At 45.0% G+C, this 26,107-nt stretch overlaps 1 protein-coding gene across 1 annotated transcript; it reads left to right on the top strand.

Moving 5' to 3' along the window:
* The first annotated feature begins 926 nt into the window (after positions 1–926).
* LOC130030738 (BPI fold-containing family A member 1-like) lies at positions 927–6,082 on the top strand. Its single transcript, XM_056122077.1, has 7 exons — positions 927–1,086; positions 1,291–1,450; positions 2,794–2,901; positions 3,781–3,930; positions 4,880–4,964; positions 5,691–5,754; positions 6,042–6,082. Exons 1-7 carry the CDS (start codon positions 927–929, stop codon positions 6,080–6,082), a joined length of 768 nt encoding a protein of 255 aa, XP_055978052.1.
* The last annotated feature ends 20,025 nt before the right edge of the window (positions 6,083–26,107 follow it).

Below are 26,107 nucleotides of genomic sequence, written 5' to 3'. Positions count from 1 at the left end.
TTTGCCATATGATCTTGAGGAAGTCATCCCTGATCTGGTCCCCTTTATACAAATCTGATGACTCCACGATTTCTCCCACAAGGCCTGTATTCAGAGATACAGATTTAGACAGATAGGTTTAAGGCACGTGGCCAACATGCAGCTGGCCCCAGTTCAAGCCCCGGCACTGCAGGGTCCCCTGAGCATCAGTCAATGCAGAGCTGGAGGTCCCTGAGCAAAGCCAAAGTAGTCCCAGTAATCAGTGGCACTGCAGGACCCAAGCTGCACCACACCCTCAGCTTCTCACACCGAACCACTGGCCCAGTGGCTGAGAAGCACCAGGAGGGAACCCTAGGGGCCTCATAAGCACAAGTTTGGGAGGTCTCTCCACCCCCTATTCCCCCCAAAAATGCCTGCATGGGATGATGAATGGTGGCTACAAGTGTAAGATCTCTGCCACTCAGCGACTTGTCAGGACTTTCAGAAACAATCAAGGGCTGAAATTAGTGAGGGTGAAGGTAACATGGCTCATGGTTCAGGTCCTCAGCCCTTAGCAAGTAGAATTGAAACCATGGTAAGCAACTCCCACTGGATAACAAAGCTGAAGGCCAGTTAATTTACACAGGGGCCTCTGGGTCAGATGGATCTGGCTTCCGTCTGTCTCACTGTTCTCTTGCTGCCTTGAGGGATGGGACCTGAACTCACCATACCCCATTTCCTCCCTGAGTAATATGGAGGCTAAGTGCCCACAGCTTACACGGTGGTGAAGATTAACCCAGCCCCCAAGTGTGATGCCCTCAGCCTGGTATCTGGCTCCTAGCAAATTCTGGGCAGTGGGGGCTCTTATTCTTCACTCCCTGGTACCCTGGAGACAGAGGCTGTGGGGACATGAACTTCTCTCTGGGTTCCATGACACACTGAATCATCATTCTTTCATAGACACCAAGATGTTCCCAACTGGGGGTTTCATTTTCGTCTGTGGGCTGCTAGCCCAAGCCACTGCCCTTCCAGGAGCCGTGCCATTGCCCTTGGAGCAAAATCTGCCTCTGCCTGTGTCTCCAGCCCTGCCCCTCAATCCCACAAGTCCTGCTGCAGGTTTGACAAATGGTAAGTGAGAGTCTCTGACAGATGATTTTGGGTGTCTGTGTGTATGCATGTGTGTGTGCTTGTGTGTGTGTGTGTGTGTGCATGCATGCACGTGTGTGTTAATATTCATCCAATGAAGGAAGAAGGCCATGATGAATGGGGTAGAGGAACTGAGACTCTGCATGTGTCAGATCTGAACTCTGAGATCTCTGTATTCACTTCCAGCTCTCACCAATGGCCTGATCGCTAATGATCTGTTGGGAATTCTTGAGAAACTTCCCCTGTTGGACATCCTGAAGTCCGGGGGAGACAAGTCTGGTGGCCTGCTTGGGGGACTTCTTGGGAAAGTGACTTCAGTGCTTCCTATCTTTAATGACATCATTGAGTGAGTAACCATGAATCAGGGTCTTGGTTCTGGTTGGGGACCTTTCCTTGGAATTATGACAGCCTACGGTGGGAGAGGCGGGCAGGCCTATAATTCACTTCTGAGATCCCGACAGGGATCACAGCCACTGTCCATAGTCCTGAAGCACAGCCCAGCGTTATCAGCAGCACTCCTCATGGCAACCCTCCCAGGCCAAGTCAATAACAGCTTCCAGAAGGAGATGCAGAGAGAGACAAGTACTTGAGCTCACATCACTGTCTTGATGCTGAGTCTAGGCCAGTGTAGTTAAGTCAAAATCAAATAATTTCTCACTAAATCATGGTAACTTTTATCCACTCTCCTATGGAATTTTTTAGGACATAGGTCACCTTTGATATATAAAAGTGCATATAAGTTATTCTATTCAATTATAATGTCAATGTGATAAGAAAATGCCTTGTCCAGGGAATTATCTAAAATGAGCTTTCCCACAAGACACCTAAGAACTCTCTAAGCAAGAAGCAGCAATAGAAAGCTTGAAGTTAGCAAGAAGTTAGCAAAGGCTGGGTCCTAATACGACTGGATCAAAGTTGTTTCTAAAATCCCAAACCATTCAGGTGCTTGCCTTAACTTACAATAAGTAAATTGCCTTGAGTTTGATTTCAAATGTACAATTTATTCGCTAAGTAGCCTGGGACAAGGTACAGATCTCTCTGGAGTTGTTTTCTTCATCAGTGAAAATGAAGATTTTGTATCTACAGACAAAAAATGATGGATGGGCCAGAGAAGAGGCTCACCTGGCTCAGTGGCTGGCTCATTGAAGAGTCTTGCTTTCACTCCTCTCTTTCCTCCCTGACTCTCCTCTGTCATCATGCTAAACACTGTGAACTTTGACCTACCATTGAAGTTCATAACCGGATAAATGATACCTGCCCATTAGTGTTTGGGTCAAATGCGTTGTCTATATACCATCCATTTATCCAAATTACTACTTGTCTATCCTTTATATCTAATTCATTCCTCCATACATTTTCTCACATATTCGTCTACCCACCTTCTCACCAATACAGAGTCAGTCAATAGGACATAGTTCCTTCCTTTGTAAGACTGAGCTGGCACATAAATGCAAATGTAATCCCAACAATCTCTCTCCTGGAATACCTCATTGACTTAGGATAGGAAGAGAGATCTGGAATGTCAGGGTCTGACCCAGGATCCTGGTTTTTCCCTGAGATTTCCTCCTCTCTTCCCACAATCCACCTCATGAGTAGAGTGGGGCTGGATAATATTGAGTTTAAGGTGGCTCCTAGATTTAGAGATAGAGGAGCTAATGTCTCCCCGCTTGAATGTTGCTTTCTGGGCAGCTTGAAGATCACTAATCCCCATCTGCTGGAGCTCGGCCTGGTGCAGAGCCCGGATGCCCATCGTCTCTTTGTCAACATTCCTCTGGGCATGATCCTCAACGTGAAAACGTGAGTGACCCAGGGAAGCATGTGATGGCTTGTCAGAGGAGATCCTGTGACCTTAGGTAATCAAAAAGGGGCATTTTGAATCTAACAGATATGAAACTGAAATGGAAGTGCTATGCTGAGTGACCTTGCTTATTTAGAAAATGCATTTGACCTGTTCAACTCTTGATTTCTCCTACTGGGAAATGATATTGGTACAACTTTGGGCAAGATGGAGTGAGGTGATGCTGGCATTTCTGGAAAAGAAAAAAAATTTTCTACCTTGAAATGGGGTGTACCAAGCAAAGACCAGGTATGTGGGTTCCAAGACTAAGTCTCCAAACTGCAAGGTGACAGTAGATCTGGGGAGTCTCACCTGGGCTTCTCGTCTGCTCTTGATTCTGGAGGTCACAACCAAAACCAGCCCCTGGGCGCCATTTTGGTGCACCAACAGTCAGAGCCCAGAAACTCCCAGTTAAATCCCAAAATGGAATATCTCCCTACAGAGATGTCTCTGGAACCCAACCATTTATAATATTAGAATTTCAGAAGCTTATGCAACCACACAACCTCTCATAATATGCAAAATGAGAAATGAAAAATAAATGATTTAGGTTTGAATGGTAGTGGGAAAATTCAAGCAAAATATAATGCCCAAAAGTAGAGAGAGGGTATCTGAGCAATTGTCTACCATAGAGGTAGGGTGAGGAATGGGATGGTGGAGAGGGGGGAATAATGGGGACATTGGTGGTAGAAAGTTTGCACTGGTGGAGGGATGGGTGTTCAATCATTGCATGACTGTATCTCAGACATGAAAGTTTTGCAACTGCATCTCACAGTAGTTGAATTAAAAAATAAAATAAATGGGGTATAAAGGACTGAAACAGACTCTCTCCTCTGCAGGCCTCTGGTTGGAAGTCTGTTGAAGCTAAAAGCAAATCTAAACATCACTGCAGAGATCAAAGCTGTGAAAGACAAGCAACAGAATATCCACCTTGTCGTTGGTGATTGCACTCACTCCCCTGGCAGCCTGGAAATCTCTCTGCTGGAGGGGTGAGGTGAAGGGGTAGATACTTCTGCCTGGTGAAAATGGAACGGGATCAGGAGAATTGGTTGGGAAAATAGATGAGTGACAGGATGGAGAGCAGAAAGATGGAAAATAGCAAGGGGAAAGGAAGGAAGGATGGAAGAATGGAGGGAAGGATGGAAAGAAGGAAGGAAGGAAGGAAGGAAGGAAGGAAGGAAGGAAGGAAGGGAGGGAGGGAGGGAGGGAGGGAGGGAGGGAGGGAGGGAGGGAGGGGGAGGGAGGGAGGGAAGGAGGGAGGGAGGAGAGACAGAAGTGATACTATAAGTAGGTAAATGGATAACTAAAAAGCCCCTTTCTATCTTAGCCTGAGCTAACTTTCTGTTTTAGTAGCCAACAGGAAATAGGCTTTCAAGTCCCATCTAACATAAGGAATGAGGGAGAAGTGGAGTGATTTCTGTGTGAATTTTGACAGTTTTTTTTCTCTGTTCCGGTCTTTGTTTCTCCAGATAACTGAATGAGGAGCTACATTCAGGTTATTAGTAAAATCCACAAAGATAATTGTCAAGAATACGCTTTGTCTCAGAAAGAGCTAATATAGCTATAGGCCCACCTGGCTTAATTCTTGGAACAACTCATTATCCATCACACTAACACTTATTAAACATTGAACTTCACACATATCCTCTTAATATATTTATGACATCTGCATACTAAGCACAGTTCATCCATGTATGGGTTCTACCAAGTCTCATCAAGTAGACCTATTGTCCACTGCAGTTAGATGTCCTTCCCTGCTCACCTACTGTGTGTTCTGCTGTGGATGGGTGCTTGGTGTTGGCCCGTATGTGGGTGTGGATGAACAAGGACCAGTTTCAATACTCAGTGCTGAGGCTGTGGTGGGGCATACTGGTCCCTCTGAAGCTCGTGTCCTAGAGACCCCAGGTCTCTGCACACCATACTGCTTTTCTCTTTCAGATTCGGTCCCCTCCCCACACAAGGCCTTCTCGATGATGTCACTGGGATGGTGAGCAAAGTCCTTCCTGATCTGGTTCAGGGCAAGGTAAGTGGATAAAAGTGGTGGAATTTTTCTGAATCTTGGCTTTTAGAGCTTCTGATGATGAAGGAAATCCCTGAGATGAGCCTTTCTTTATCTTTCCTCTCTCCCTCCCTCCCTCCCTCCCTCCCTCCCTCCCTTCCTTCCTTCCTTCCTTCCTTCCTTCCTTCCTTCCTTCCCGCCTTCCTGCCTTCCTGCCTTCCTGCCTTCCTTTCTTTATTTCTTTTTTTCTTCCTCTGAGCCCCTCCATTTGATAAGAATCTTACACCCCTCACTCTATCTGTCCAGATTTCTATCTTTCCATTCTTAAAAGAACATTGATTGACTCCTGCTCTAGACCAGGCCCTTGTGCTCCTTGTGCTTGTCAAAACTGCAGCTCACAAGGACCAGCCCCTGCCCTGAGACACTCCCAGCTCAGTGCCCTCAATGCCTGCACGCAATTTTTCTTGAAGCCTGTGTGGCTGGGCCTTACAACCAGAAACCCACCTCTGTGAGAGCAACCTTCCTTGCTCAGAAGCCCCTGTCACTCCACTGAGTTACTTCAGCTCTGTGAGTGACTGGGCTCTTCCCACTTCATTTCTCCTCCTGCCTGATAGTGTGGGTGTGAGAGTGTCCCCCTTGGACCCAGAACAATGAGAGAACAGCTTCCTGTAGCTCTGTCCTGCAGAGGCTGCTGCTCACAGGCTCTCCTGACCTCACGGGGCCCTGACTGCTTTCTCCACCCCGGCCCAGGTGTGCCCTCTACTCAATGAGGTTCTCAAAGGCTTGGACTTCACGCTGGCACATTCCATCATTGGTAAGTGCTCACTCCCAAGCCCTCAACCCCTTGCAGGAGCGAAGATTTTCCCTGTCCTGTGCCCCGAGTCCTCCCTGCCTCGACTCCTCCAATTTCTGATTTTCTTGAAAGATAGAGTGTTGCATTAGTGCTGACCCTGGCCACCATGAGGGCAGCTTGTGCTGAAGGAGGCATGGCTCCTCTGGGTCCTCCCTGAGATGACTGGATCTCAGACTTTGAGCTGTTTCTGGACTCCTTCACACTGACCTCACTTTGGTCTGTGGTTTGTTTGTTATTTTATTTTCTAGACTTGCTGATCCATGGGGTTGAATTTGTCATCAAGGTCTGAGCTTTCTGCAGGGGATCTGGCGCTGAGCTGGTGAGTGCTGTGCCCTGCTTCCCACACCCTCCCCCCCCCCCCGGAGAGACTGGAAGGAGGTAGCAGGTGGTCTTGGGACGGTGACATCCAAAGAGACAGAGACAGACAGACACATAGATGGACACAGAGACACACAGAGAAGTTTGCAGGAATGCCGCAAAACTTTCTGGGTGGAGAGACAGAGGCAGCATTACAACACATCTACAAGGAAAAACACACATGACCCTGGGGACATGCACTTGTGCACACACACCCAGACGAATGCGCAGACACATGATCATCTGGACAGACGTGGATACACACATCTCATGTCAGCACACTCACACACATGGGTATACCTATGCAGACACACCACACATAAGTACACACACACCCCACCCTAGGTTGGGCTACTGGTGGCTGAGATCAGATCTGTCTCTAGTCCCGGGCCCCCACCCCCTCCACTCTCTCTGGAGGGCACATTAAGATGGGTCAATACCCACAAGAGGCAGTGAGCTCGGGCCTCTGTTTTAACTGAATCTTCTTTTCCCCACAGAAGAACCATTTCCTGCTGCTCAGCCAATGCCCTGTCCAGCTTCCGAGGGCTCACAGAGGCTGGCTGTGTCCTGAACGATGACACTATCGCTGTCTTGGAACCAGAGCAGACTTGTGCCCAAGGAACCCACTCCCTCTCTTTTCCCATCGAGCATGTAGCATTCCTTGTTTCTCACCAAATAAATTCACTCTTCCTCTGCACGGGAACTTTGTCATTCTTCACCATCACTGGAACTCTGGTGAGTTAGAGAGAGCACTGGCCTGGTGGTCGGAGAATAGGACAGAGTTTGGACTTTACATCATAAATTTTAATGGTTTTTCACAGAAGAGGAAACTGTTTGGACGATGTGGACTTCATAGTGGTTGCTCTAATGTCCTATGTCAGACTGAATGAGGGAGTTGGGAGTCCACGTCCTACTGCAGGTTAAGATGATACATAAGGCGACCACCCAAGTGAACATGGCAGGTGTGAGAGCAGCTTGGGGCGTGTACCTCGAAGGGTGAGGATGAGGGAGAAGGTGATTTGGTTCCAGAAGGAAGATTATACCTGTAACTCTGGCCACTCTGCATTGGAGGTGCCTTAGGAATCCCAAGGGACACGTCTGTCTCCTGAGCACTGGTGTCCTGGCATGGTGGGCTCTTTGTTCTCTCCACAAGAGGGGGATAAAGATGATAAAGAGGAAGTGGGCAGAGGACAACTTGATCAAACAAGGTCATTGCTGGGAAAGGATCTGTGTGTGGTACATGAAAAAAATGTTGATCAAGTCGTTCCCTTTTCACGAAGTCTGATCTTTAAAACCTTAAAGTTGGAGGGGGCAGAGTAATAGCCCAACTTAGGTTCAATCCCAGCACCCCACGAGGTCCCCGGAGCCCCTCCCAGAATGATTCCTGAGCACAGAGCCAAGAATAAACCCTGAACACTGCCTGCTGTGGGCCTCAAACAAACAAACACATAAATAAGTAAGATCATATTTCTGGATCAATCCTCTCCCAGTCCATGCCCATCATGTGGCACCCTGAGAGCCTGTCTAGTTGAGTAGCAGGTCTCCCACATTGTGTGGATGCCACTAAAGACTTGAACACACATATCAAGTATCAGATTATCCAAGAGCCAGACTAGCTCCACCAAAAGCGAAGCTTGCTTTTGTTCTTGTGGATGTGGGCCAGTCTCTGTGGTGTGAAATGATATCTCATTGTTGTTTTGATCTGCATCTCTCTGATGATTAGTGATGTAGAGCATTTTCTCATGTGCCTTTTTGCCATTCGGATTTCTTCTTTGCGAAAGTTTCTGTTCATTTCCTCGCCCCATTTTTTGATGGGGTTGGGTGATTTCTTCTTGTGGAGTTCAACCAGTACCTTGTATATCCTTGATATCAACCCCTTGTTGGATGTGTATTTGGTGAATATCCTTTCCCATTCTGTAGACTGTCTTTGTATTTTGGTCACTGTTTCTTTTGAGGTGCAGAAGCTTTTTAGTTTAAGATAGTCCCATTTGTCTATCTCTTTTTTTACTTGCTTGGCCAGTGGCGTGACGTCTTTGAAGATACCATTAGCTTCAATATCATGGAGAGTTTTGTCAACTTTGTCTTCAATAAGCATTATGTATTCCGGTCTGATGTTGAGGTCATAAATCCATTTTGATCTTACTTTTGTGCATGGCGTTAGGCAGAGATCTGAGCCCACTTTTTTGCATGTAGCCGTCCAGTTTTGCCAGCACAATTTATTAAAGAGGCTTTCCCTTCTCCATTTCACTTTTCTTGCCCCATTATTGAAGATTAGATGATCATATGCTTGGGAGGAGATGTCAGTATATTCAACTCTGTTCCATTGGTCTGCAGCTCCGCCTTTGTTCCAGTACCATGGTGTTTTAATTATTACTGCTTTGTAGTAGAGCTTGAAGTTAGGTAGGTTGATTCCTCCCATTTTCTTTTTCCCAAGAATTGATTTAGCTATTTGTGAGGGCTTATTGTTCCATATAAATTTCAGGAGTGTTTGCTCCATTTCTGGCCCACATCCACAAGAACAAAAGCAACCGGTGCTGGCACAGATGTGGTGAGAAAGGGACCCTCCTTCACTGCTGGTGGGAATGCCGGCTGGTCCAACCCTTTTGAAAAACAGTATGGAATATTCTCAAAAAATTAGAATTTGATATCCCATTTGACCCAGCAATAGCATTCCTGGGAATATATCCCAGAGAGGCAAAAAAGTATAGTCGAAGTGACATCTGCAATTGTTTGTTCATTGCAGCACTCTTTACAATAGCCAGAATCTGGAAAAAACCTGAGTGCCCGAGAACAGATGACTGGTTAAAGAAACTTTGGTACATTTACACAATGGAGTACTATGTAGCTGTTAGAAAAGAAGAAGTTATGAAATTTACATACAAGTGGTACTACATGGAAAGTATCATGGTTAGCAAATGAGTCGGAAAGAGCGGGATAGACACAGAAAGATTGCATTCATCTGGGGAACATAAAGCAACAAAATGGGAGACTAACACCCAGGAATGGCTGAGATTAGTACCAGGAATTTTGCTCCATGACTTGAAGGCCAGTCACATGTGCTAGGGGAAAAGGAAGCTCAGATAGAGAAGAGAGCACCAAATAAAGGGTGTTGTGAGGATCCTCCCAGGGTGGGAGAAGCATGCTGAAAGTAGACTATAGACCAAACATGATTGCCACTCAATGCCTCTCTTGCAAAACACAGTACCCAAAAGAAGAGAGAGAGAACAAGGGGGAATGCCCTGCCACAGAGGCAGGGTGGGACGGGGGGGGGGGGGGGGAATAGGGGGTGGGAGGGATGCTGGGACCCGTGGTGGTGGAGGATGGGCACTGGTAGAGGGATGGGTACTTGATCATTGTATAACTGAAACCCAAGCACAAAAATTTATAAGTCTATAACTGTACCTCATGGTGTTTCACTAATAAAAACAATTTAAAAAAATTTTTAAAAATGTTAAAAAAAAAAAGTGAAGCTTGCATGAACACTCTCAGCCACTAAGGGGCAGGCTCACCCATGGTCCCACTAAGCAGAGGCGGGTCAGTCAAAGAGCCCTTCAGCTCAGCAGCCTTGCCAGTCAAGCAGAGGGAGGAGAATTCCTGCTCCAATTCTTTTTTAAAATTTTTTATTATTTTTTTAATTGAATCACCTTGAGTTACAGTTACAAAGCTTTCATGTTTGAGTTTCAGTCATACAATGATCGAACACCTATCCCTCCACCAGTGCATATTTTCCACCACCAATGTCCCCAGTATCCCTCCTCCACTCCCATCCCACCCCCTGCCTCTATGGCAGACAATTTCCCTCTTACTCTCTTTTACTTATGGATATTATGGTGTGCAATACAGATACTGCGAGGCCATCATGTTTGGTCCTTTATCTACTTTCAGCACACCTTCCCATCCCGAGCAATCCCTCCCATAGTCATTGACTTAGTGATCACTTTTCCATCCCAACTGCCTTCTCCTCAGCTCACCAGATCCCTATCTGATCATGAACTTCAAATGTCAGCGACTTGATTTGAGCTTTTGTTGTTGGGGCAGGAATCTTACCCAGCAGTGCTCAAGGCTGACTCGCTGCTCCAAGCTGAGGGATCACTCCTGGGGGATTCTGGGGGACCATATGGAGTGTCGGAGTGTTGGCCACATGCAAGATAAGTGTTCTATTTTATTTTTATAAAGTTTTCCACAATAATTTATTACATTCAATATTTCAACACCAATCCCATCACAAGTACACCTTTCCACTACCATTATTTCTAATTTTCCCAGCAACCACCCAAGCCTACCCCAACAGCAGGTCATAAATCATTTATTTTGTATAGTTCATTATGAATGATTTGCTAAAAAATTATAAAAAAATTTTTTTCCTTAGAAGGAAGTGTGTGAAGATTGTTTTATCTCACCCTGGAGCCATTAAGCCTTGCACAAGAGATTACTAACATGTGATTACAGATTGAGTCTTGTACACTAATATTTTTTAAATTGAGATAGGTTACCTTTGACTTTACATCCCACCCAACATGGTGTTCTACTCCTCATATATCAGTGGTATCGAATTTGAATGTCAACTGTTATAAACCCCATATTATATCTCCAGCCCCCAAATTTTCATAAACAAGGATCAGAAAGCTTAGTGCAGTGTTTTTAAATGTTAAGCAGGACTATGGACAGAAATTAGATTTTGGCAGAGAAAACTAAGAGTGACAAAAAGGGAGACAAGAAAGCCAACAGGTGAATAGACAGTGAATTTTTGGGTGGATACAATAGCATCACTAATAAAGAGAGGCTACAAGTCCCAAGAGAGTAGTTGCCAGTGATTTGGGGGTTCCAAAAAGAGTGAGGTGAGGGGCAGCAAAGACGGTAGCATGGATAGAGCACTTGCCTTCCTTGATGCCGACAAGCTTTACTTTCCAGCACCCTAAATGGTTCCCTGAACCCTGCTAGGGGTGATCCCTGAACTCAGTGCCAGGTATAAAGCCTTGAGCACTGCTGGGTGTGGCCCAGAAGTTTAAAAAAAAGCAGAACGAGGTCATGACTGGTCTAGATGAGGCCACAACTAAGTACCATTTTGCAGAAACTACCTTCTGAAGTGGTCCTTGAAAGAATGTTCATATTTAATAGCTATCACAGTTGCCATTGACTAAATTCTCTGACTTCCAGTCATCTCACATCCTCCTGCGTGACCCCCCAGATGGCTCGAGTTTTCAGGTGAGGACACAGAGGCCCCCAGAGAGGAGGTGGCTTTACCACAGCTGCCAGGATGATGGGTGCAGAGCTGGAAATGAGCCTTGTCAGCTACACCCTCAGGGCCTGGCCCATGCTGCTGCCCAAACAAGATTTCCCCACCTTACCCCTCCAAACCCCCGCCCCCCCCCCCCAACACACACATACACACCGGTAGCCCAGCGGGTAGAAGAGGCTTCCAGGAGAAGAGCAGTACAAGCAATGGCCAGAAGGTAGGGAAGGGTGAGGCAGGACAAAAAGGCCCCAAGAGTCAGGGCTGAGTGGCTTTGAGGGCAGGGCTTGGGCACTCGGGGACTCAGGCTAAGTCACGCCTTCAGAGACACATCCAGCATGCTGATCCCCACAAGTACATAGGGACGCATGGCAGAAAGCGAAGCTGATGCAGGACCAGGCCTGGCACTGGGTTCAGGCTCCCACAGAGGGGCATTGTACATGGGCAGAGGCGTGGCGGGATGAGGCCCCCAAGAAGGACATTTGCTTCTCTGGAGATGAGCCCAAGGGCTTGGCAGGGCCCTTCCTGGAAACACCAAGACCATCCTGAGTTGAGGTTCCTGTGGGTTTAGCTCAGTGACGGGAGCTAGATTGACCCCTGGGTACAATCTCAGTCCTCTAGGACACCCTGCAGGTCAGGACCATGGTCACTGAGCTGCCCAGGCCCCTTGCACAGAGCAGTGAGGAGGGAGCAGGGCTGGCTAAGTCTTTCCTGCCTCTACCTGCTGACATAATATCCTGCATATACCACTGTTAACACACCCAGATCTCTGCCATGGTGTTTCTGGACACGAGATATCAGACCATCCTGGCCTCCCGGGTCACTCAGGATAGGTCTGTGTGCTACCCACTTTACTCAAAGAAAGCCCAGGGTTTCGGTGACAGAGAGCAATCAGAGAAGGCTTCCTGAAGGAGCTGGAAGGTTGGTTGGGAAGCATGGAGTAAACCGGCTGGACAGAAAAGAGAAAGGCAACCATGCAAAAAGAACAGGCTAGCAGAAACCAAGGAGAGGAGGCAGGACATGATGGTGGTGGGGTATGTTTAGCACTGCTTTGGAGCAGGAGATACTGCATCACTCCCTGAGAGCCTTCTGGGGGAGAGGAAGGTGATCTGCGGAGAAGGAAGGAACGTAGGGCTACAGCAGCTGAAGGGAACAGCGAGTCGGGGCAATGGGGGCAGAAGTGGTGGGGGACAAACAGGGTTCAGCTTTCACCTTGTCCCCTGACTTTGTCAGGCAAGTCCTCTCTGCCTTTGTATCAATCATAACAGTCAACCTTTACTGCGTGCTGGGCCAAGCCAGGCTCCCAGAGCATTGTTCCATTTCCTGTCCCAGAAACCCTGTGACAGGGAACATGTGTTGTTATCCCCATAGTTCATAGAAAACTGAGTCTCAGAGAGGGTGAACCACCTGCCTAAGACCACATAGGAAGTGGTTTGGAGACCTCCAATCCCGTCTCTGGTCCTGAGCTAGAGTGCCCCCACCCTCAGGCCTGCTGACATAAGCTGTGGGAGTGTGTGACTCAATGCCCTTCCATTAGTTCGGTTCATTTTCATTGCTTTCCTTTCCCCTTAGCCGGCTCAGACTTCCAGGCCCAGAGACCACTCATTTCTTCAGGAGTCACTTCCAGATGGATGGGAGACTTGGAGTGCGCCAGGAAGTACACTGTCTGCCATCATTTGTAGGGCTCTTTTTGGAAAGGGGAGGCCTCCTACGCAGTGTTCAAGCGACCCCTGAAGCTAGTCTCAGCAATGATCAGCAATTTGTACTATGCAAGGGACCAAGAATATGGTGTCAGGGCCACCTAGGCCGTCCTGGTAATGTTCAGGATGCATGTGGTGCCAGGGATTTAACCAGATTGAGCAAGGCAAGTGCCTGCATGCCTGGACTAAGTCTCGGATCCCACAAGTGTGTCCAGCACCAGGAAACTCTCCTCCAAGTCCAGCAGGACTTGGTCTCTATGTCAGCATCTCCTATCCACAGAAGATCCATGCAAGGACACAGAACCGTACGGTCTTTCCGTTTTTAATTTTGGGTATTTGGAGAGGGAAGGGCCATGCCTGGCAGTGCCCAGGGCTTACTCCTGGATCCGTGCTCAGGGCTCACTCCTGACAGGTCACGCCTCATCTTTTCAGCCTCTCCCATTTTATTTTTTGAAAGAAATCTCCTCTTGCAGAAAGGCAGTACCAATTTTCAATGCCTCCCTGCTCCAGGGACTCTTCCTCTACATCCTTGCCAGTGTGTGTTGCTCCCGTCCTTTGGTCATGGCTATTCACAGCCATATGAGATCATATATGGCCATGGTTTTGACTTGCCTTTCCCTGATCCATATTGGCTGTGTTCAGGGGCACCCCCAGCCATGCTTGGGAGCCCATATGAGGTGCCAGGGATCAAACCGGGGTCAGCTCAGTCAGTGCAAAACAAGAGTCCTACCTTGGTACTATCTCTTCAACCCCATTTTCATGTTTCTTATTGATGTGATATATTACACTAATTGACTAAAGTATGTTGAACCAGCCTTGGGATAAATTAGCCATGATGAATGTTTTTCTCCCGTACTCTTGAATTTGATTTGCCAAAATATTGGTGAGAATTTTTGCATCTATGCTGATGTCTGGTAGTTTTCTTTTTTTCTGCCATTCTTTTTTATTTGGAGGTTAAAGTGATAGTCACCCCATAAAAAGGGTCTGAGAGTTATCTATTCTCCTTAATTTTTTGGGAGAGCTTGAGCAGGCTGAATAGTCAATCTTTGAACACTTTAGAATTTACTAGTAAAGTCTCCTAGTCCTAGGCTTTTGTTCATAGAAAGACATTTGATTTCTGTGCGTACTAATTCTTTTAGGTATCTTTTCTTGGTTCTTCTTAGAAGGTTCTATAATTCCAAAAAATGTGTCTTTTTTTTTCTAGACTTTCCAATTTGCTTGCATGTAGATGATTGTAAAGCTACCGAGAATATCTCGCCCTCACGGCAAGACTGGCAAGCTACTCATGATGTATTCGATATGCCAAACACAGTAACAAGTCTCACAATGTTACTGGGCCCACTCGAGCAAATCAATGAACAATGGGAGGACAGTGTTTGTTGTTGTTGTTAATAGTTTTTCATGTAATTTACATATAGAATGACTTTATTCCTGCCTTTCCCAGTTGCTTTTTTTCCTCGTCTTTGCCCCTTTCCTTGCCTAGTGGATGAGATTCCAGGGCCTCCCTAGTCTTTGTGTAGTTTTAACCTAGTGACAGCCTCCTTACTGAAAAAGTGCCCACATGGACGGTTGTCTCGTTTCCTTTTCCCACAGCATGCCTTTAGTGTAGACAGACAGCCTGGGTCTTCCTATTTACCTGAACTGCTCTGCCAATTTTCTGACCTTTGCAGTGTCTCCTCACCCCCTGAACGTCATGGTCCTTTCAGATGACCATGGATGAGACATTATTCTTCTGTCTCAGCTCTTTGGAAAGGAAGATGATCTTCCTGTGAGAGTAGGAAGATGTTGAAATAACTTTTTGGTTCTTACTCTGGTCAGAAGTCACATAGGACTGAACTTTATTTTGGCTGCTTTCTGGTGCTTTAGCAATGGCTGCAAAAGAGAAGAGGGTTGTGATGCTCCTTTGTATTTCTGAAGACTCCATGGTGCTTTGTCTCCTTTGAGCCTGGTTTTGGTGGGAGGAGGGCACGGGGAAGTCTCCCAAGCTGTGCTAGGAAGATCTGAGTACCCTCCTGGCAATCCTCGCCCATTGAGGACAGCTATTCAATGCAAAGGGCAGGGATAGGATTGTTGGTTGGGCTCTTCAATGCTCAGGATAGCTCAGCACTGTTGGGGGCCTCCAGAACCACACACAGTGATACTTCGGGAGCATGTGGTTCTGGGAGTTGAACCCCAGTCAGGTGCATGCTGGGTGTGCACCCTAATCACTGTACCATCTGGGAGATTTTTTTCTTTTTCCTTTTTTTGTTTTTTGGGATCACAGGTGGCAATTCTCAGTGCTTACTCTTGGCAGGTACCAGGACCATATGGGGTGCCAGGGATCAAACCCAGGTTGGCTGCATGCAAGGCAAGCCCCTTACCTGTTGTACTATCTCTCCAGCTCTGAGGGAGATTACGTTTATCAATATTTACTATCTTTTTCTTGGAAGAAATTATTAGCTTTATTGATTCTTTTAAAGAATCTGCTTTAGATTTTATTGACATTTTGGTTTATTTGATTTATGTTTGGTTTCTATTTATTTATTTCTGCTCTAATTTTTAAATTTTAATTTAATTTTTATAAATTTGTTCACAATACTTCATTACATTTGATGTTCAAACACCAATCCACCATTGCACCTCCCCACCACCAAAAGAGGAAAGTGTGTGACGATTGCTGTATTTCATCCTGGAGTCATTAAGCCCTTGTATAAGAGATTACAAACATGTATGTTAAACCCAAACAAATGTGTGCTACTTTTGATACATCAATGGGGTAGAGCATGAGAGGTCGCTCCTGGAATTCTGAAATTTAGAATATGGTTATAGAGTGGATTCACTCATGGGTTACGGCCTATGTCGCTCTCTTCTAGGAGTTTTATTTCAGAGTCTCTGGACCTTGGTCGTTGATGAGATTATATGGCACTGGCCGCATTTTGTGGGTGTGACTGCCTAGCTATTGGAAAACTAGGGAGCTGGGGGGAGGAGGCCCAGTCTTGCTTCAAACATCTGCTCTAATTTTTATTACTTTCTTCCTCCTGACTCTGACTTTGTCCTTCCTTTTCTATTACTTTTGAGTAGAAGGTTAAATTGTTTTTTAAATATTTTCTTGTTTATTGATGTGGATTATGAAAAAATTTCCTATTAAAACATATTTAAAAGGCAACATCTTTGTACAATGCTGTCTTCTATATATTTCTTTTAAATTTTTTAAATTTTCCCAAATAAATGATTAAGTGTTTGGTTCCTTAAAAGATAAGGAAATTGTCTGGAAACTTGATTGAGTTTGTGTTATAGTGTTTATTATTTAGAGGGAATGCACATTGCACATTTTGCAATGAGAGGTTCCTCAATCACAAACTTGGTAAATCCTTTAAGCTATTCAGATTTTATTTTATATTTCTTGTAGCATTTTAAGTTCTATAAGTGTTTTGAGTGTGTCTTCTTAAATTTATTCCTAAGGAATTTAGCTTTCCTTGCTATCATAGATATTTTCAAATTTCCTATTATACTTTGTAGTTGGCAAACTACCCATGACGTACTCGATATGCCAAACACAGTAACAACAAGTCTCATGATGGAGACGTTACTGGGCCTGCTCGAACAAATCCATGAACAACGGGAGGACCGTGACCGTATACTTTGTAGTTGAAATTGCTGCTACACATAAGAGGTAGCTATAATTTGGGGAAATTGATCCAAGGGTCTCTAATTTCTTAATAGTCTTAAGAGCTTATCTTCCTCATTCCATTGGATTTTCTATGAAAGACCCATATGATCTGCAATTAATGACAGTTTTATGTCTTATTTCCAAATCTTATACTTCTTGTCCCATTTCATATATTGCAGATTAAAAAAGACCTTCTCTAAGATGGTAACATATCCAGTCTTTATCCACTAAACATAACATTTCTGTTGTCCCTCACAGTATAGTATTATCATGTCTAGTCTTCTAATTTTTTTCTTTCATCTTCTTCACTGTTTCTATGTTAAAAAGCCAATGGATTTTTACATATTGATTTTAACATTTATTTAATTAAAGAACCATGATTTACAAAGGTATTGATAATTGGGTTTCGGCATACAATGTTTCAACACTAATCCCACCTGATAACAAATTTTTCTGAAAATCAAAAAATTAGTTCTTTTTTTCTCTAATCCATCAATGTTATAAACTGTGTTATAATATGTTAGATCTTGGATTCATTCTAGCAATTCTGGACTAAATATTGAATTTTTTCCATTAAAATAATAAATAAAATAATAAATTCATAATTCATAATGTTCTAATATGATATTTTATGCTTATGACTAAGCTATACACATTTGTAATGTGTAATATTTAATATGTGTATAATGTGTTTTACAATGTGTTTTAGATTTGTTCGTCGAAGAAATAGCTAAGAGGATGAAGAACCTCTGGCTCTGGGCACATCTCTTCGATTCCACTGTTCTTCCTGCATTAACATACGCCTCAGAGACCTGGGCCCTATGAAAACAGTATGAGAACTCTATTCAGGTCTCCCAAAGAGGAACCGAAACAGTTATGCTTGGAGTATCACGTTTCACTCAAATGAGAGAAAGAATCCGGAGTTCCAACTTCCGTCGATAGTCAAGAATCAGGGACACTGTCTCGTTTGCCAAGGCATCGAAAATCAGATGGGCTGCACACATAATGAGATTTAGAGACGACTGCTGAACTAGAGATGTTACCAACTGGATTCCACGAGACGTCAAAAGACTGCGTGGCCACCCACTTACAAGATGGTCAGACTTCTTCATCAAGACCCTGAGGCCATTGGGCTACACTAGCATGCGACAGGGACAAATGGAGATGTTACTGGCACCCACTCGAGCAAATCAATGAGTAAAGGGAAGTCAAGTGATCAAGTGACCTTCACTTAGAAGCTGAGCAAGTTTTCTAGCCATTCATTGATTTGTGACCTTCTTTATGTTTTCCTGAGTCTAGGTATGTTTTGGGCTGGAGCGATGGCACAGCGGGTAGGGCGTTTGCCTTGCAAGCGGCCAATATGGCCGACCTGAGCTTGATTCCTCTGTCCCTCTGGGAGAGCCCGGCAAGCTACCGAGAGTATCTCGCCCGCATGGCAAAAGCCTGGCAAGCTACCCATGACGTACTCGATATGCCAAACACAGTAACAAGTTTCACAATGGAGATGTTACTGGGCCTGCTCGAGCAAATCGATGAACAACAGGAGGACAGTGACAGTGACAGGTATGTTTTAAAAGACTTAGATGGTGATACAACTCCTTTTGTATTTTCTTTCATAATTTACTGCTTCATAAAAATCTCAGAAGTATCTATTGTAAAACCATTCAGATAAAAATACCTGTTGAAATGAAGTCTTCAATAACAACTTATCTGTGTGTGTGTGTGTGTGTGTGTGTGTTAAGGGTGTGGGTGGACTTTCTCCAGCAATGCTTGGGACACCATACCTGGATCTCCCCCTTCAAAGCCAGCACCTCCCCTACTGAGCTGTCTTCCCACAACTTCTATGGGACCTTCTGGTGGGGTTGACGTTCCCATCCTTCCCTCTCACAAGCTGTCTTTGTGCCATTTGGAGTGAATGTGTCAGTGTCACCTCTCAAGCTATCTCCCCAGAAAAACAAGATTTTATGAATGCTGGAACTACATTACCTTCCTTATATTTCCTCCTGCTCTGAGCGCTGTATTGCTATGAAGAAATAGTCCCCAGATGTCAGTAATGCACATTCTACAGGCCTCGATGATGTATGTCAGGATACACCAGCATCTTTGCCTGTCAGGGGTCTAACTCTCCGTTTCCTCCAAGGTCACTGTAAGCTGCTGATTCAGGGCTGCATCATCAGAGGCTTCTTGGGTCTGAGAATCTATTTCCAAGATGACTCACATGTGTGGCTGCTGATTCTGTTCCCTGCCTCCTGTGTGCCTTTCTCTAGTAAGAGCCTGCATGGCCCCTCAATTTAAAACATGAATCCCCAAAGAAAGTGATGCAAGAATAGGAGGAAGAGAGAGAGAGAGAGAGAGAGAGAGAGAAGCTGCAGAGACTTCCCACATGATCCCACCTGCACCTTCTGTTCTTGGAAGAGTCTTGAACCCATGTCCTTGCACTAGGCAGAATCATCCCCCTCACCTGAAAAAAGCCTCAAAAACTTATGGAGAATTTTATTTTATTTGGAGTTTGGGGGGTCATCCCCAGCAGTATTAGTGGCTTATTCCTGGCTCTACTCTTAGGAATCAGTGTCTTGAACTGCAGAAATTAATTTTCTCAGGGATGTCAGGAAATTGGAAATCCAAGATGAAGTTGTAGCAGGAGTGATTTCCTCTGGGTCTTGTCCACTGGCCTTACTGCTGTTTGCACCACCTCAGAGGCTTCTCTTCATGCCCTGATCCCCTCTTGTACAGGCAGAAACTGATCATGGTAGTGCCCAACTTCAGGGCCTCCTTTTAAGTTACTCACCCGTCTAAGGTCCTGTCTCCAAATACAGTCACACTCCATGGGACTGGGAAGTTAAGGCAGCCACAGATGAATGGGGAGTGAGTCAATGGGGTCCTGAAGCAATTGTGGCTGCCCAGAGAGGCAAATGTGAATAGCAAGGTGATTGGAGCCATTCAGGGAGACTGTGGCACTGGCCTTGTCCAGCGCAGGGCCTCTTCTCTGGGCACTAAGCCAGGGCACTGTCCAAGTTGGATACAAACAGTAAGATAGACAGATGGACAGTAGGCACATGAGAAAATGCTCAACATCACTTATCATCAGAGAATCCAAATCAGAACAATAATGACATACTATCTCACACCAGTGAGAATGGCACATACCAAAAATAGTAAGAACAATCTGTTGGCGGGAATGTGGTGAAAGTGAGCTCTAATCTACTGCTCTTGGGAATGTTGTTTGGTACAACCCCTGTGGAAAATAGTCTGAGAGTACTCAGTAAGCTTAGAATTGAATTGCCATATGGCCCAACAAATTCACTATAGGGCATCTATCCCCAGGACATAAAAACACTCTCTAAAAAGGACATATGCACACCGTTATTCATTGGTGTAATCAGTATAATAACTGAGATATGCAATCAACCTTGGTGTCCAACAACAGCTGTGATTGTGAAGATATGGCATATACGTGTATGTATGTATATGTATACACCCACAAACACACACACACAAGGAATACTATGCAGCTGCAAGGAATGATAAAATCATGCAATTAAAAGAAAATTTTTTAAAATCCTCTGGACATTACCTACCACTCCCAGGAGCTATCCCACTTCACGACTCACAACCAATGACTCACTGTTCTGGGCCATAAAGGCCATTCTCCGTGCCTTGGGGTGGGGCAAATTTTGTAGTGCACCTTTGAGGGCCCTTTTATAACTCAACTATCCCAGTCCCGATGAAAATAGGAGAAGGTATCATGAGGGCTGTGGATGAGAGATGTTTGTGCTAGAGACAGGAGGCAGAGGGGAGCTCAGTGAAGCTAAGGTGTGATGTGATTCGCAGAGGACCAGCACACGAGACCACACAGGCCAGGCCACTGGCTGTTCCTGCTGCCATTGCTGCCATGTCAATTAAGGCCAATGTCCCACATGCGAGAGTGACAGCTCCATGTGAGCAGATTCCAAATATTGGAGCCTAGAATGAGTGCATGTCTGCTTCTCGTGTGGAGCTCACGGTCCTAAGAGAAGGCAGACTCCTAATGGAGCTAGAGGAGAAATCGCTGAAAGTATCCTCAAGGCACAAGAGGAGACTGAATTTCTCTAAGGAGATGACCAGAAAAGAGGTGGCATCTACAAGGCAGTTTGTATGCCATCTGATGAGCAGGGCAAGAGCACACGCAGGTTCAGAAACAAGTAACATAAAGTCACCAGGACTGGCCTAGGGGCCCCGAGCACTACCATTAGGCCATCAATGCTGGTGACAACATCACCAGGGGTGACCCCAGAGGCCCCAGAGAGCCACATATGTTGGTGTGGGAGTGTAAGTCTCATGCTCAGGGGATGAGACAATAAAACTCAGTAAAACCTTTTTCCCAGTAAAAGTTTTGGGACATGTTATATTGCCTAGTACACTAACCCTGCCAGCCAGAAGTTCCACTCTGAGAGAAATGAAAAGTTTGACAATAAGGTCTACCTAACACTGTTGTGTTGAACTATATTCCTTAGAATTCTAAACTGGGAACATCACAAGTTTCCAACAAGGAGGAAGGGAAAAAGACACATCATTTTGCACTCCAACAAGAAATACTGTGCAACCATAAAGATTGAAAGCTTACCAGTGGCTGCTATTATTTAACCAAAATCACAATCCCTAGAGGGCCAGAGCACATGCAAGTTCCCCAAGTTTAATGCCTGACACCGTTTAATGACCCTCAGAGTATAGATTATGAACTGCTCCAAATCTCCCACACATGAAGCTATGAAGTCATGGAAACTGCCTTGGGAGATTATAGAAATCTAGGAATTTATCCATTTCTTCTAGGTTCTCTTGTTTTGTTGCAGACAGACTTTCAAAGTAGTCTATAATGATCTTTTGAATTTCTTTGTTTTCTGTTGTGATATCCCCCTTCTCATTTCTGATTCAGTTTATTAGGGTTCTCTCTCTCACTCTTTGTGAGTCTTGCTAGTGGTTTATCTATCTTGTTTATTTTCTCGAAGAACCAGCTCTTGGTTTCATTGATCTTTCCGATTGTTTTTTGTGTTTCCATGTCATAGATTTCTGCTCTAAGTTTTATGATCTCTTTCCTTCTGCCTGGTTTGGACTCCTTTTGTTGGTCCTTTTCTAAAATCTGTAGGTGTGAAGTCAAGTTGTTTATGTGGGCCCTTCCTTCCTGAGAAATGCTTTCAGAGCTATAATTTTTCCCCTTAACATGGCTTTAGCTGCATCCCATAGGTTCTGGTAGCTCCTGTCTTCATTCTCATTTGTTTCCAGGTATCTTCTGATTTCAGCCTTAACTTCCTTCCTGACCACTTGTTGTGCAACATTGAGTTGTTTAATTTAAAGGTGTTTGATTTTATTCTTGGTGTCTGTGTGTGATTCACTTCTATTCTCAGTGCATCGTGGTCTGAAAAGATTGTTGATACTATTTCTATATTCTTGATTCTGTTGAGGTATGTTTTGTAGCCTAGCACATGGTCTATTTTGGAAAATGTTTCGTGTGCAGTGGAGAAGATTGTATTCTTTCTTTTGGGGGGTGTAAAGCCCTGTATAGGTCAATAAGCCCTCTCTCTTCTATTTCTTCCTTCAAAGACAATGTTTCCTTGCTGAGTTTTGTTCTTGTTGATCTATCCAGAGGTGATAAGTAAATGTTGAAGTCTCTGGCTACTATTGTGTTGCTAGCAATGTCCTCAGTAAAATCTGTTAGAAGTTGTTTGAAATGTTTAACTATTCTCTCATTAGGTGTGTACACATTTAGGAGTGTGATTTCTTCATGTTGTACATATCCATTGATGAATAGAAAATGGCCTTCATTGTCCCTTCTAATCTTTTTCAACCTGAAATTTATGTTGTCAAATACTAGTATGACCACCCCAGCATTTTGGGGGAAGCTGTTTGCTTGCATGATTGTTTTCCATCCTTTAACTTTGAGTCTGTGTTTTCTCTGACTGTTCAGATGAGTTTCTTGTAGGCAGCAGAATGTTGAGTTCTGTCTCTGAATCCATTTTGCCATTCTGTGTCTCTTAATTGGTGAATTTAGACCATTGACCTTGAGAGAGATTTTTGTTATGGAAGTCATGGAAACCAAGGATTTAACCCCCCAAAAAATATTTTTAAAAAATCTTTTAAAATCCAAAGCAAACAGTCAGGCGAAGGGAAGGAACCAGAACAATAGCGAACATGTTTTGGGCTTCATTTACAAATGAAGAACCAACACATTCAGACCTATGGTGGAAAATACTCATTTATGGTAGAAAAATGAGAACTCACACTTCTCTACACTCAGGGGGATTTTCTGGAAAGCAGAATAAACAAACATTTGGAGGGTGGTGATCAAATCATGTACCAAAAAGGAGTCTGGCTTACACCAGTATATGGATTTGTTAATTTTCAGCACGTGGGTAAAAGATTTGTGCTTTTCATGGTCTACTGAAGTGTATTTCACTGTAGCCCACAGGTGGAGTAATATTAAGCATTACTTAAATGGTTCCAGAGAGTTCTCTGGAGGAAGTCAGAGCTACATCTGACAAATAACACTCATGACTGGCAATGTTACTATTCCCACTGTGCTGTGTGTACTCCTGTTTCTGTCTTTGTGATCCCTTGAGGGCTGTGATCATCAGAACAGCTGCTGAAGTTCCTTGTAATATGGTCTCTACTCTGAGTGGTCAGTTCCATTGTATTCTGACCCTCTCTCAATGTTTAGGGCCTTCACATTGGAATCACCAAATGACTTGTAATCACACCCCAGGACGTCGATTTGGTGACCAAAATGGGGAAGGGGGGCAGTGAACGTACTAAAGTTCCTTCCCAGCTCCAAGGCATAAAGAGTTCCCACAACGACCCCACAGTCACATGGGTCTCTCCATTCACCCACAAGTTATCCTCCTCTTGGACTCTGAGTGAGTGTATGTGTAGCACGGGGACCTAATCCCTTGTGGGTGACTCCTAAGAAGGTGTCCCCTGCTCTTCTCTGCCCCATGGGAACCCAGAAAAGCATAGAACCATGCTACTGTGGTCCAAGAATCAGCGTGTCCAAAAATGTCCAACAGGGTCAAGATCTCACTCATCCTGTGTGTGTCGGGGTGGGGGTGCTGGTGCCCACAGACCTGCTGCCCACCAGGTAAGAGATTCATGGTCTGGCTCCAGCTCACTCGCAGATTTCTCTAAGCATTTCTCATGCTGGCCAGAGGAATGTCGTTGGGATTTTCAGAAGCAGACATAGTGCTGGTCTTTTACTTCTCCCCAGTCCCCAACGTGAATTTTTTTCCCAACATGAATTCTTGGGGACGTGACCCACTCACAGGCACCACCATCAGCCTCATTTACTATAAATTTACAGTGTTTTATCTCTCTGAAGGAGGTCCTCCAACCCCACTCATAAATTAGGGATAAAATTGGACCCTTGTGGGCATTGTTTCAGTGGGGTTCATGGGTAGTGCCATCAAAGGATTTAACCCCCCAAAAAAGTATGTAAGTACTGATACAGTTGAATTAGAGTCTTCATTTTACTCAAACAGTCCTGTTGTCACCTCCTATTACTAGGAAATTAGTTACTATATCACCTTATGTGGTGATATGCAATGTTCTATTAGAAATAATCAAATGTACATGCATTTAACAAGATGCTGCGACAGATTTTGGGGAGCGATTTTAAATGTTAACCAGAACTATGGGAAGAAAATATATTTTGATTGAAGAAACCAAGAGAGTAAAGGGAGAAACTAGAGAGAATATTGAAATGAGTAAAATGATTTATAATAATGAATGGATGGATGGTGGATGAATGACAGACAGATGAACAGAAAGGTGGTGAATGGATGGTGAATGGATAGATGATGGTCAAACACACATTTGTCATGGCAGAAGGGATACAAAACCCAAAAATGTAGTTAATGCTTTGGGGATTCCAAGAAGAGTGAGGTAATAAATTATATGGGTGGGACCACAATTAAGCATTATTTTTCAGAAAATACCTTCTGAATTGGGTCTTGAAGATGATAGTCATATTCAATAGCAATACAGTTGCCATTGGCTAAATATTCCAATTTCCAGTCATTTCACATCCTGCTGTGTGACTCGCCAATCAGTCCCAGTTTCCAGGTGAGGACAGAAGCTCCCAAGAGGAAGCAGCTTTCCCACGGCTGCTAGGCTGATGGGTGCAGAGCCGAAAATGAGCCCTATCTGCTGCATGCCCAGGGCCTGTCCCATGCTGCTGCCCACACAGAAGCCCCCAGGAGCCCAGAGGGCCAAGGGGGGGTGGAGGAGGCTTCCAGGAGGAGAAGGTTTTGTGGCACAAGCAAAGACCAGGGGCTGGGGAGGAGTGAGGCAAGACAGAGAGGCCCCAGGAGTCGGGGCTGAGTGGCACTGAGGGCAGGGCCTGGGCACTCCAGGACTCAGGCTGCACCAGGCCTTCAGAAGTGCAGCCAGCATGGTGACCCCAACTGACCGGGGACTCATAGCAGGAAGCGGAACTGGATGCAGGACCAGGCCCTGGCACTGGGTTCAGGCTCCCACAGAAGGGCATTGTACACTGGCAGAGGCATGGCAGGACCAGGTGTCCAGGGGGGAACATTTATCTCCCTGCAGATGCACCTTCAGAACAGGTAGGATTCCACTCCAAGGCACCAGAAAGTTCTGAGCTTTCTGCCTGTTTGGTCAGTTCAGTGGCAGGAGAGAGGGTTCCTAGCTGTGGTCTCTGTCCATCCACTTAGGTGTAGCCTCTGTAGGTCCTGTCTGAGGTTGAATAAATGTCCCCTCAACCAAGACCCAAGACTGTGAGGAAGGAACAGGGCAGCTGAATCTTTCCTACACATATAATTCCCCCGTACACACTGAGAGATTCACATACAGATGTGGTATTTCAGGATACAAAAGATTAGAAAGGACCGAACCCTCAAAAAACAGTCAGTATGGGTCGATTAGGTACACACTGAGTATAAGGAAAGACCAGAATCACAGTGGTAGTGGGCAATCACAGGAGACTTCCTGTAACAGGTGACATATTGGTTGGTAATCTGAGCACAGTAAACTAGTTGAGGAAAGAGAAAGCCATCCACACAAGGGGATAAAGCCAAGCCCAGAAGGCTGGAATTGCTATGCTTGTGTGTGTATGTGGCTTGGGTTTAGGGAGGAAATTCCTCAGGAAAAGATGCTACCATTTACTTGGTTCTCTGAGAACCTCTGACAAGAGAGAACATAGTGGGCAAATAAAAGATGTGGGCAAGAGAATAGGTCAAATTACTAAATGTTTCAAAGAATCTTGCACTGGGGCAGGGATTTCTAGGGAGAGCTGTGAGCAGTTTCACCCTTTCTTCATCTTTGAATGCAGACACTTCCCTCTTCTTCCCCCAGCTTCTACCCCGGACTCCTGCTGCCCTCCATCCAGAA

This window comes from Sorex fumeus, unplaced genomic scaffold, assembly GCF_029834395.1.
Source record: "Sorex fumeus unplaced genomic scaffold, SorFum_2.1 ptg000044l, whole genome shotgun sequence".
NCBI classification, from domain to species: Eukaryota; Metazoa; Chordata; class Mammalia; order Eulipotyphla; family Soricidae; genus Sorex; species Sorex fumeus.
Note: the sequence above shows the minus strand (reverse complement) of the source record. Positions and strands in the feature narration are given on the sequence as shown.